Genomic DNA, 13,722 nt, shown 5'->3' with positions numbered 1-13,722 from the left:
AAAGATTAAATATGCTTTCGTCTGTGAAAAGTACCGTCTGTCAAATGTCAATACCCTTCCTCAAGCGCTGATTTGCGAAAGTTATGCGTTTTTGACTGTTCGATTCAGATATAGGCGGTGTTCGTCTCGCTGTTGGTGAAGATAACCATTACGCCGTAATGTTTTCTGAATTATATACTTGCTCAACCATATTATGAAACTCTTTCCATTTCACTGCCTGTTTCTGAACAGCTCACACAACATTTTTTTCGTACCTTATCCCTAATTATGTCTATCATTAAGTGTTCGCGCGCCTCTCGATCCATTTTTTTATTCTCTAATATTATTTTTATAAACGAATCTAGTATGTGCTGTATTGTAAACTTATATTTAGAGGTAGTTTTATCAATTTCGCTCATTGATTTTGCTTATTTTCGTTATTATATCATAATTTCTCTAAGATCTGAGGAAGTTTCATATTTATTCTCTATTATTGTCAAAATAGGAAATAACCACTGGTCCACTTCACAGCACGTGATAAACTGATTCCACTTCTATGTTGAAGCTATTTTCTTTTAAAATGATAACAAAAAACTCTTAAAAGTAACGATAAACAATGCCGTACGATGAATTATGACGCAGCAACTTTGAACATTAAGCCAATTTTTGAGTTTTTACATTTAGTTTGCAAATAATTTTTTCAACTGAAATATGAAATATATTTTGTTTTTTATTTTGATCAGTTCATAGAAGAACTTTTTTCATTTAAATGGATTAAAAACGGAAAATTTGATTTGATGATGTTTACATATACATATGTGGCGGTATGTATAACCGTATAAATATGTTAGTAGTTTAACTGACAGCTGTCAAATGTTTGAATACTTGCTAGCATCGAATGGAAGTTGTTCACTTTTTAATACCGTCCTTCATTCTATTTTAACCTTTATATATATATGTATATATATTTTAAATTTTATCTTTTTTTTAAACCATATTCCATTTTTTATTATTTGTATTTTATTTTATTATCTTTTTTCTTATTTTATCTTTCATTTGTTATACTTCTTAATTAATTTATGTGCGGTGAGGTATTAAGAGGTAAATGAAATAAAAATGTATACTCATTTGAACTTGCTTAGTAGTCAGTCTCGAATTGAAGCTAGATATCTAGTACTCTGCTATTCGATATATTGAGAAAACCATAGTTTGAATAACTCTTTATACATATTAACAAAATATTTGATATCGACTGGAGACGAATTTTGGAAAATTTTTAGTCTAATCTCCTCAGCTTTGTTTTCAATTCTCCAATTCACTGAGGAATGATTTATTAAATTCTCCATTAAAAGATATGTATAAGGAGGTATTACTTTATTTTCTATTCGATTCTGTTCCATATCTCTCCAAATAACTCTGTATTGGTTTCCGTTATTGATTATCTATCGCTTCATACTTAAACGATATCTTTCACTTTTCGCCAAATGTCAAGTTATTGCCAACTTAGCATTCTAATCAATAAACTTCTTCAAAAAACGGCGGGCGCAGGCAATTAAAATTTGACACCACTATCGCTCTCGCGGTCCTGAACAGTGTTGGTACGCAGCAACAATTAAATAATAAATAACAATTATTTCAACAATGCCATAAACATGGCAATTAACTAAGTCGATTTCAAATTTATATAGCCATTTATGGCGCGTCATAGCTAATAGCATTTTAGGGACTCGCTTATCAGTCATAAGAAGAAGCACGGACCTGATTAGTGTTTAGTATTATTGGCAAGGTTGTTCGATTGTTTGTATGTATGTGTTTATCACGTGTGTCTGTATGTTTTTATGAGTGTATATATGTATAATCTATCACATATAGTTCCATATATATTTTTTGTTGCGTCTTATATTGCGTCCAACTAATCATCTGATATAAAACAATGCGGCATATCAGAAGTAAGCGTTCTTAGATTAACTATATACAATAAATATGTATGTGTTTAGCTGTATATTAACGTTAGTATTTTGTTTAAAAAATCATAAAATATGGAAAAAGTAGAGAACCCAAAACAGGCCATACGATATTGAATTCAACAAACAATTTTAACATGTCACATGATTGCCCATATCTGAGAAATTTTAATCAGATTTGAAGCTCTAACGTATGAATAAAATATCATACATGAAATTTATCTCACTTTAAATAAATTGGCAAATTAATCGTAAAGGAGCATTGGGCGGAAAATTTGTTACGATTTTGACCAGATCGTACTGAGTTGCTCTCACTAATTTCTGGTATAAAATATTACATGATCATTTTTATTAAATATAACGTTAAATTTTTAAACTAGATGTTTAATCAAAATGAAATTTTATGTTTTTCTTGTTGTAAATTGGATCCAATAAACATGATCTTTTAAGACTTATATTCTATAATAAAATATATAAACGAGTTAGAGGGTTCTTCTGCTACTCAGTTCCAATCTCTTGCAACTTTTATAAGCACATTTTACGCTCTAAAAGTTAGCATAGTATTGCAACTTTTCACTTTTTTTATTCAAAATTTTAGCACATCATTTTCCCATGCCTGGATTTTGACATTCCAGACGGTTCAATGTTCTCAACGAAATGCTATTTGAAATAAATGCGAGTGAGTCGCTTCAGCGTTGAGCTATTTGACATGTGTCCAAATGTGTTTGCATACAAGTCTGTTTTTGTGTACACTCGCCTTTAGATAACCCACAACAAGAATTTATTATGAGTGTAGTACCAACAACGAAAAGCGTACTATTCAGCACGGGTTATGAGTTTCACGTGGTAGCTCGTGCAACCGTTATTAAGTGAATGGTCTTTTCAAGCATTATACTTGTTTTGAATAATTAATTAATTCTTGGAATCCATTTAATTTCGAAATTCATAAATTATAATATTATAGACAAAAGTTCGGTTAATTGCGCTTAAAATGTGATAAAAAGTTCATTTAATTATTATTGTTGACTTTCTAAACTTAATTGTGGTTTTTAAAATGCTGTGAATTTATGCATACAAATTTAACACTTGCGATACGGATTTTATACTGATTATGTGTAAAAATTAATAAACTTTTTTATTATTATTTCAATTCTAATCAATTATACCAGTTTTTATACCAGTTTTTTGTTCGATTCGCCATACTTTGTAGAGTGAAACTGATATTTGAATATAAATAGGTCGAAATTAATATTTAACATATGTTGATATAGCTTGTTATTGTAGCTTTATTCGATTATACCAGTTTTTATACCTTTTTTGCGATTCGCCAAACATTCTAGAGTGAGTCTGATATTTGAAGATAAATAGGTCGAAATTTATATCTAAATTAACATTATTGTAGCTTTATTCGATTATACCAGTTTTTTGTTAGATTCTGTTTTTTTTTTGGATTCGTATCATAAGGAAATATTTATTAGGTCTACAACTTTGCCTCCGCCGTTTTCCAATAGATGTCTCTAGGGTCAAACACTGGTCGATTAAATCGTTTTATATCGATCTTGGACATTTGTGTCAACATTAACCCAACAAAATATTTGTAGAGATCTGTTTGCATCCCAAACTTATTCTCAATTGAAAAAATGTCACTTTTTGAGCCGAAATCTCGACATTTGCACGGAATACGCATGCTGTCAGAAAGATGGTCGGTCAAAAGTAGTAGCTTGCGACGGCCAATATTTTGAATAACATTTTTGTAACTGTTGTTATACAAAAGAAGCCTTGAATTTACAAAAAAAAAAAAACGGCGGAAGCAAAGTTGTAGACCAATAATATTTTTTAATATTTTATATATACTTTTAAAGAATTTTTTAAATTTATGTTTTCAAAAAAAATTGTGAAAAATATATGTACTATATTTCTTTGTAATTTTTTTCTCTATGAGTATTGAAAGGGTTAACTGTATTGCTGTTGTTTTCTATTTCAACTAATTTCCAAATACGTTTAAGAACGAGTTTAACGCATCTCTTGATATCTATAAATTGGTAACGGTAAAAAAATGCACGGTTTTTGAATATTTTATCATTTATTTTCTTGTGAAACATTTTTTTTCTTAACAAATTAACAAAATTAAGTTTAGAATCCAGTCTTTTAAGCGCCGAGTCTCCCGCCAATGCAGGTGATTTGCATAAATTTGCATTTGCTGTCGGCATGTTATCGTAATTTTATGCGTGTATTTTGTGTGAGCTTTCAGTACGACGTTTACATAATTAACTAATAGCATGCTTACATATAAACATGTACCTATATATATAAATTTTATATATCTGTAGATATACATATATGTATACTCGTATATAAAAGCTTGTAAAAAAGTGTCAGTTTGTGGTTTCAATTCTGAGCGCTTAAACATTTCCTGACTTCGGTTCTTAGTTGCCAAGTGTTTAAGCCTGAATTGTGTAATTTATACTTAATCGAATTTCGATTCAGCTAATTGCTAATTTTATACAATTTTATTGCATGTATGTTAATTAGTTTATTTTCTGTGTCACAGACGATGAAAATGACGCTTACGCGTAATTGTGCTAATTTTAAAGAAATGCTTTACAGACCGGCATATACATATATTGGGATGACATTAATTTTATTTTAAATTAATGATTTTTATTCATAAATATTTTTTTGCCGTTTAAGCTCTTTGCTTGAAATCATATAGCGTTTAGTTGTCGAAAAAACGAAATAGAACCCGATATATCGATACCATAATATCTGAAATTATAGCAAGATTAGTGAGTACAAAATTATTACTGCACTCCAATAAAACAAATCATTGAACATTTTTATGTTTTTGCAAAAACAAATATCCTTTGATATGCTTATCACTTAATATATGCTTTTATTGCTATTAATTGGTCGTGATAAATTTTTATTTTCTTCTATGGTTACTAATAAAATTGTCCACATTTTGTACGAAGCATATAAATGAATTTATATTTGTGGCATACTCGAATAACCTTGAACACTTGACACATATGTTATGTAATGAGATAAGCTTTTTCGATTTTCGCGTAATCAGCGACCACAAAAACCCCCGAATAACAATTTTCAAGCGATTCCGATGAATTTTTCAAAAAAGCGTCTGCCATATTGGATCCGCCATTTTGAATTTTGAAAAAAACGACACCAGATTCGTAATCAGCGACCCCGAATAACAAGTTTCAAGCGACTTTTTATGCATTTAAAAAAACACTGTCCGCCATATTGGTTTTGTTCGGTTATGTTAAGACCCTGATCTGATAGGGTTAAAAGGACCTCAGATTCGGATTCAGTGACCCCAAAAACATTACTATTTATAAACAGTTTTATTTTTTAATTATTAGAAATGTTTTGCGAAAATATAAACAAATTAAGGAAAAATATAATTTCAAACATTATTTATTTTTCAAAAAACAAAAATTTTTATAAAAAAAATTGTGACAACTCTAATATATTTTATATAAAGAATTTTTTTTTTCACTTTAAAATGATGATATAGAATTTTTAATTTTCGATTAAAGATGATTTTTCAATATAAAAGATTTTTCAAAAATTTTTTTTTTTTAATAAAAATTTTTATCAAAAAAATTCCGTGATAACTCGAATATATTTTATATAAATTATTTTTTTTTTTTCACTTTAAATCACGCAATGATGATTAGAAATGTTAATTATTCCTTGAGAGATCATAGTAAATAGATTTAAATAAATAAAGTTTTTTAATTGCTTGAAAAGAACGCGGCCTAGTATCAAAGTGTAATCTTTAACTGTATAAAGTTGTGAAAAAAATATTGAAATAGCTTAAGCGATTTAAGCTTATTTTGGTGTCTAGAAAAAATCACTGAATATTCAACCAGATCTAACTCTAACTTATTTCCATTTTGAAACTTGAAATCCTTGGTTTAAGTTCGTCTAGAATATGAAATCTGGTTTATGTTATTTAGGATAACAACCCAATCCTCGATTTAAGCAATTTCAACATATTTTCACAGTTATTAGATATACTTAAGATAGTTTTTAAATTTATATAAATAAATATATAGTATAGGTACTTACACCTCGAAAATCGTATTCCCCACTCCGGTTGTTGCGTCATTTTGATACGTTCTGTTGTATAGACAGGCGTATATCGCGTATTCTCCAGTTTGATAAATAAGAAAACTGCTGCGACAGCAAAAACTGCGCTCCTTTGACGGGGGCTTCAAAAGCCGGACCGTTGCTTTGATAGTTTGTAGTTGGGCGTGTGTCTCTCGAGTTGATTAGCGCTTTGATTTACGTTTGTGTTCTCAAAAATTCCAAAACTAAATAATAAACTGTGGGCAGATGACGTAGATTAATAAAGTTGTTTGAAAACGAAGGAAATAAAGCCGCAAATTATCCTTTAAACAGGATAATTTCGCACAATATGTGTGTTGTATGTGTTAGCGCTAACAAAATAAAGCAAGAGTGCTAAGGACGCAACGTTGGATGAGCAAATAATTATTGTAGTTGTTGGGAGCGCAATGTAATCTAGTCTACACTGTTATTTATTAAAAAGTGTAGAAGGAGCGTTTGTTGGCTTGCAGAAGGTACTAATTAGCGATTTGCGTTAAAAGGTTTGCGATTGGTGTAAAGGCGACACTTGGTGACTGTAGTTTGATCTCTCTCTCGTTGGTTTTTCGGATTTTTTTTTTCAAAATCTTAGCAGCTGTTTTATATATTTGATTAATTAGTGTTTCAATTTCGCTTTGTTTTGTATTGCTTTGACAGGATTTTCGTCATTCCGGAACACGATATCTTTGTTGTTTCGCTTTTATTGGCAAATTTTTCTTTTATAAATATTTTTTAATCGATTATAACGCTTTGTATATACTTTTATAAAGCTTTTTGTATATTTTTTTATAAATATTTTTATAAAAAATTTGTATCCTTTGTGTGTTTTGCGTGCACGACGACAACAACAACAATAACAGTAGCAGCAACGTTTAATTCTGTTAAAATACGAACTGGTTTCAAATGCAACTCTGTCGAATTGAATATTGTGATATTTAATTACAAGCAAATAGGTATGAAAACCGCACAAAAAGATCAAAAAACACACACGTAAAAACCGCCACTCGATCGATGGATTGTTAATTTACAAATGAGAGATAATTTTGTACGGTCTTACGTTTTTATACGCAACGCGATAAGCGTGGCTTGTCCATTATAAATTTTTATTTTTTTCTTTCTTTCTTTTTTTTTTGCAATGTTTGCTATTTTTTTAGATTTTTGCTTAATTCCTTTTCATTCCTACTCTGTGTGCTTGTATGATTATTTTGTGTATGCGTGTGTACTATGTGTGTGTGTTTGATTGGTTTGTAGCAATATTTATGGCCGTTGTTCTTGCTATTGCTATTGCTTTGCGCATTTACGATGCGCGACGTCGTACTTAAGTTGTTGTTGTTGTTTTTATTGTTGCTGTTTAAAATCTTATTTATACTTTTTAATTCTTTTTTTGGTTTTTAACTTTTTTACTTTTTAATTGTTTTTTGCCTTTTTTATATTTTTTTCTTTTGTTGTTGTTGTTGTTGTTGCTGGCTGTGCGTTTGCAACGTTGTCGCGGTTATTATAAAGTGTTTGTTGTTGTTATTCTTATTGCTTTTGCTATTTAAATAACATACATACATATAAGCGTTTTTTATGTATCAGTTGTTCTTGTTGTTGTTGTTGTTCTTTTTTTCTATTTTTTTATGTTAGCCATATTTGCACAGGTATTATAAAATTATTCAAGTTATCGAGCAGTATGCGCGCACCATTAATGCTCGCATGTTTGTATGTATTGTGTTGGACGCCAAGAAGCATTGAAAGAAATCTCGCAAAAACCGTGCGCTCGCAAGACACACACACACAAATTCAATGTTGTGAATGATGAATATGTATGATTTGTATGTATTTTTACAAGAGTCTTCGCAAGCGTCTTTTTTCAGATGTCTTTAGGCATATAAGTATGTTTGTATGTATGTATGTGCTTATAAGCAGCCAACCTACCTCACTAACTCACTAACCGACTGACTTGATAGGCAGGCGGCAGGCAAGCTCGTTAACCAAGCCCACCACCAACAACCAGTCGATCAAGCGCGCAATCGTGGCATGCTCTGCACACCTCCTCACATACTTACATATACACACATACCTGCCAACCAGCATACAATCATACACACCGTACATAAATCAAACGATGCAACAGAAAAAGCAAAAAAAAAAATAAAAACACTTAAGTTCAATAACTTGCATGCGGCGCAACACATACACTACTACAAGCTACTAAGGAGGCATTTGCGCCCCACAAATCACTATGCTACGCGGTACTTACTACTTGCTTCCCCACCGTTGTGGCAAGCCGTAGCACCACCACCGCAACCAATTGGTTGCTGCTCAACTACCAAGTAACGATCGATCGGTTATTATTAACTAACGAGTATAACTATCTCTCGAGTATTCGCTGTGATCGTTGTCACACAGCTACACTGAAACTTAAGTCCAACTCTATGCTGCCGATCGTTCGTTTCCCTAGTGTGTCCCTAGTCGTTTGACGATCTGCTGCATACTGCGTTGATGGCGTTTCAGCGCCACAATTGTTGCCTCCGCTACCATGAATGAGTAGTGTTGAAAAATGGCAAAAAAAAAAATACAATTACAAAAACAAACAAAAAATCGAAAAAAAAGAAAAGGAGTCAATACAAGAGTACTACTAGCCACATATACAGACATACAAACAATACCGAGTCTGATATATCAATTCGTGTGCACTTAAAATCCGCAAATATCAACGTATGTACATATGTATAACTATTTGCTTACTCATATACCGTGTACATATGTAATTATGGCCTACAATATGATTCGACAAGCGTGTTTCTTTTTTTGTTGTTGTTGTTCTTTTTGTTGTTGCTGAAGTCCGTCCGTATAGTGGCGGGCGTGAGCAATTAAATGTCGAGATAATGGGATAAATCTACTATCTGCAACCATAACGAGCAACACTCGTTACATACATACATACTTATTCTTTATATATATATAGCGCTTTATACCATATACAGTTAGTCGGGGGGTGTCCAATAATACGCACACATGTTGCGTGCAGATAAAAAATCGTTCATATGTGTGTGTGAAGAATTCATTATATTATGGGACAAGCAAGTGACACTTGCAGTCATATACTTTTTATAGTTGACACAACAACAACAACAACAACAACAACTAAAGCGACAAAAAATACTTAATATCTCAAGTACTCGTAAATACTAGGCAATAAAATGAGTTTAGAGTCCTACAAAAGAGAGGAAGTTGTTCGAAGTACTCTAATGGTAATTGTTGTTGTACTGCTTGAGCACAACTATTAGCAAATGAATTTGTTCAAAAACCGAGTACATTTATTTCTTAGACATTAAATACTAAAAGTGTAGGTCCAAAAAAAAACATTGAAAATATATGCCCTCCAACCTACCCATTTTTATGAAACTTTTACAGAATCACACTTGTGTTCAAGTTACCTATAGTCAATGGTCGAAAAATTTTAATAATGTCGGCTTCGATGCAAATACAGTTGGAACTTCCATAACTCGAACTTCCATAATTCGAAGTTCTCCATAACTCGAACTCTTGAATTGGCAATAGAAGTCAAATTTCGTACAAATTACCTTCCGATACTCGGAAGTCTCTCTAATTCGAAGTTTTTGTGGATTATGGTGATTCGAATTAGGAAAGTTCAACTATAGTATAAAATTTAACACCATGACCTTGTTATGAGGTATTCTCATTCTTGAAAAATTTATGGGCTAATGGGAGTTTTAGCCAACAAATCAACTAATGTCGAGTATATTTCTGTTCGGCAAAAATACTAAATATGATCTCAACACATCTGATGATGGATCATCAAATTTGAACGGTTTTTGGCCAAAACATTTGTTAAATTTTGTGAAATAGTTTTTGTAGAAAGAAAGATGGAAGATCACAAATAAGACTTTCAGCATATTTTACTGTTTTATTTAGCAAAAGGATAAAAATTCAGTTCAAATAAGGGGAAATGAATGTGATGTGTACAGAGAGAATATGTAGTGACAGAACGTCACTGCCAAAATTGGTTTGCGAAATTTCGTTTTTAAAGATGCAGCACATCCTATAAGGCTTCTTGATGCCGATGTGGATAAAATAAAGTCATTGCAAATCGTCGAAAATGGCAAAAGGTCGTGTTTTTAATGCAATTTAAAACGGAATGAATTAGTGAACGGTCTTTTAAGCTAAACGTAATTTTAAAATACCGTGACCATATTTCTTTGACGAATTTGATGACGCAAGATCCATGTAAATTAAGCTGATATCTCACGAAGTTTAAACCACATCCATGATTTCAAAGCTTTATAAGATTTTGCAGTAGATTTACTTGTACTATCTTGCAAACGATTTCAGAGTTGTTCAAAGGGCGCATAACCCTATTTTTTTTTTACTTTTGTTAGCATTGATTTGACGGGGGTTCACAAGTTTAACTTGTTATGTTCGGAAAAACAAAGAAAGAGTCAAGAATAAGTCTATAAATTGTAAATTCTTCTTGTGTACAAATACTGTTTCTATTTCTATAATTTACTAAACTTATTTTGTTTTTGTTTTAAACCAAAATAAAAATTAAGTATAAATAGAATGAGGCGAAAAAATATGAACTCCAATAATTTGTGAATCACCTTAGTATTTTCATTACATATGTATGTCGAGAAAAAGTCACGTATTTTAAGAAAATGCCTACAGTTACTATTTCATTTTAAAATATACATACATACATATGTATGTTATGTCACATTATCATTTAAATTTGATTTTTAAGATTTTTTAAATTTCCGTACAAATTTATTAAAAATGTTACACTTGTAAAATTATTTTAATTTTAGTATGCAATTAAAAAAACTAAAAAATATAACCTATTAAAGGTACCACAAGTTATAGTTTCGTTAGAAACATATATTTTATTAGATACATATTTTTTATTTAATATTTTGCTCATTTTATTGTTTTTAATAAATAAATAGATTTAATAATTATTATTTTCATACTACTCAATTAAAAAAAATAAAAAAAGCTAATAATAAGTTATTTAAGGTACCATAAGTTTACATTTTATATAGAAATTTGTTTTATTAAAATTATTTTAATTTATTTTTATTAAAATTAGTAATTTTTTTATCATTTACAATTTCAAAATATTTAAAAATTAATTTTTATATGATAATTTTACGTAGATTATTCAAATTTTTTTGCCTTAAATTTTTTATTTACACATATGTTTTTTTATCAAATTTAACTCATTACACTCAATCCATTTTTATCAAATTTAACTCATTGCTGTTCAATTAATTGCATATTCAACGAACAAACTATCGGGAACACAAATATAGTAGAAACATTTAACATTCATTCCCCATATTGCCATATCTCAAGCAATACCAAAATTTATGCATACATAGTTCAATACCCCAAATGGTCGGTTGACTTATAGCCACTTAAGCAACAATCGAGCATTGAACATGGTCAGTTGCCTTTGAATTTACAGTAATACATACACTTGTATACTTCTTCTTCTCTTGTATCAGATGTATGTACAAGGAGGCGCGCACCTCAAACAGGCTGTAAGCAACATGTCCATGCTTAGAAAGTTTGGCCAAAAGGCACAGACGACACTAACACAAGCAAAGTGTTTCGTTTTGATTTAATGCAACTTGCTGCTCAAAGCAACAACAACAAACTCTAAGGTGATATTGCCACCAAATGTGGCAACTTGTCTGTTTGCTGCAAGAAAAACTGTCTGCAACAACAACAACAACAATAAGTAGACACTGTTTAATGGTTACACGTGTTGTAGAAAATTAAAAAAAAAAATATATATTTTTTTATTGTTATTGTAGCAAAAGTTTTCATTTAACAATTCTTGTTATTGTGTTCAGGTTTTTTTTTATTTTTCATTAACTATAATAGTTAATTTAGTTTTTGTTATATATTTTTTTGTTAATTGTTGATCTTTATCGATTTTTATTTATTTTTTCTCTTAAAAAACAATTAAGCAAAAAAATATTTTTTTATATTTAGCGATTTTTTTTAATTTAGCAAAAAAAAATTCATAGTATCTTAGTACATACATTTATCCGTTATCGGTTAATTGTTGATCTTTATCGATTTTTATTTATTTATTTTTACTTAAATAATCTTTTTTTGGTAAAAAAATTAAGCAAATAATTTTATTTTTTTTTTATATTAAGCAAATATTTTTTTATTGTACATATGTACATTTATCCATTATTGGTTAATTGTTGATCTTCATAAATATTTATTTTTTAAATTTTTTTTTATAAAAAAAAATATTTTTGTACGATTTTTTTTTTAATATAGCAAAATTCATAGTATTTTAGTACATACATTATCCGTTATCGGCTAGTTGGTAATTTTTATCAATATTTATTATTTTTTATAATATATTTTTTTTTTTTATTTTTTTTTTTTTTTTGATAAAAAACAATTAAAATTTTTTTTTATATTAAACGATTTTTTTTAATTTAGCAAAATTTTTTTTATTAAGCGAAACAATTTTTTTTTTTTAATTTAGCAAAATATTTTTTTTTTTTTCATTTTAGCGAAACTATTTTTTTTTTAATTAGGAAAAAAAATTATATTGGGCGAAACAATTTTTTTTTACATTTTTTTTTTGTATCTTAGTGCATTCATACAATCCTTTATGCATGTAGATATTTGCATACCACTTGACAGAGATCATACCATTAGCCAGCTTAGCTCCTCTGCTCTTCTAATATCTAATCGCACTTGCTGCTTTTATTGCTTTTTTTGTTTGTTAAATTTTTTATGTTTATTACATTTCCATTGAAACACTTACGAAACGCATGCGCCCACCAACGTTGTTTGCATTTTTTTATATTTTTTTATATATTTTTTAAATTTTTTATATTTAATTTTGGTATAATTTTAAACACTTTCGACAAGTGTGCACGCTTATTTCCAGCGTTCGAGCCTCTTACTTTATTGCTTTTTGCGCTTAACACTTAAAGACACATTTACATGCATGGGTGTGTGTGTGTGTGATCGTGCGAAATCGAAACTATATTTGCATGTGAAATTTTTTGTTTACAAACACACACACACACTCATATGCATATACATATACACATTTGTGATATACTAACTTGTTGTTTAAATGCACATATTCGGGTAATTAAATTTTAAATTCGTACCGCCATCACAACGTAAAACTCATAACAACAAAAACCAGAACACGAATAAATGTTTCGTTGCACACACTGTAGTGAAGTGTGTCTGTTGTCAGCCGTCAGCCGTCAGCAGCCGTGTTCAAACGACGACTGTTTCACAGCACGAAAACCCCCAGCTCTTTTATTGTATTTCGAATGTCAGTGGAGTCGGAGCCGGAAAAGCCCTAAACAACACCCTCACTCACTTGTATACATATATACATACATATGTATGCACAAGTATGTATGTGCGCATTAAGATTAAAAGTCAACAACAACAACAACAAACGCACAGCAAATAAAAACCGCTTAGAACACAACTAAAGCGATACTAAACAACTATGTACTCTTGTCAGTTAGTTTGGCATTGTTGTTATTGTTATCCAATAGTCATAATACGTCAAATGAGTGTTGTGAGCACATATTTTAAAGCGTACGCGGCGCTCGTATACACACATACATGTGTACATAGAGTTAGTACA

At 30.1% G+C, this 13,722-nt stretch overlaps 1 protein-coding gene across 2 annotated transcripts in view; it reads right to left on the bottom strand.

Moving 5' to 3' along the window:
- The window catches only part of Picot_22 (putative inorganic phosphate cotransporter), a 30,613-nt gene extending 17,248 nt beyond the window's left edge, over positions 1–13,365 (bottom strand). Inside the window, exons 1-2 of one of the 2 annotated variants that reach the window (XM_054226439.1) lie at positions 13,178–13,365; positions 6,033–6,289 (exon numbers count right to left, since the gene is read on the bottom strand). In XM_054226439.1, the coding sequence (XP_054082414.1) occupies positions 6,033–6,072 (40 nt within the window). In that variant the 5' untranslated portion in view covers positions 6,073–6,289; positions 13,178–13,365. Of the gene's footprint in view, positions 1–6,032; positions 6,290–8,310; positions 8,531–13,177 lie in introns of those variants that run through there. The other variant, XM_054226441.1, reaches the window with a different exon arrangement.
- Positions 13,366–13,722: the final 357 nt, after the last annotated feature.

Source organism: Zeugodacus cucurbitae, chromosome 3, assembly GCF_028554725.1.
Source record: "Zeugodacus cucurbitae isolate PBARC_wt_2022May chromosome 3, idZeuCucr1.2, whole genome shotgun sequence".
Classification (NCBI taxonomy): Eukaryota; Metazoa; Arthropoda; class Insecta; order Diptera; family Tephritidae; genus Zeugodacus; species Zeugodacus cucurbitae.
The sequence above is the reverse complement of the archived record's forward strand: the minus strand, read 5'-3'. Positions and strand labels throughout refer to the sequence as shown.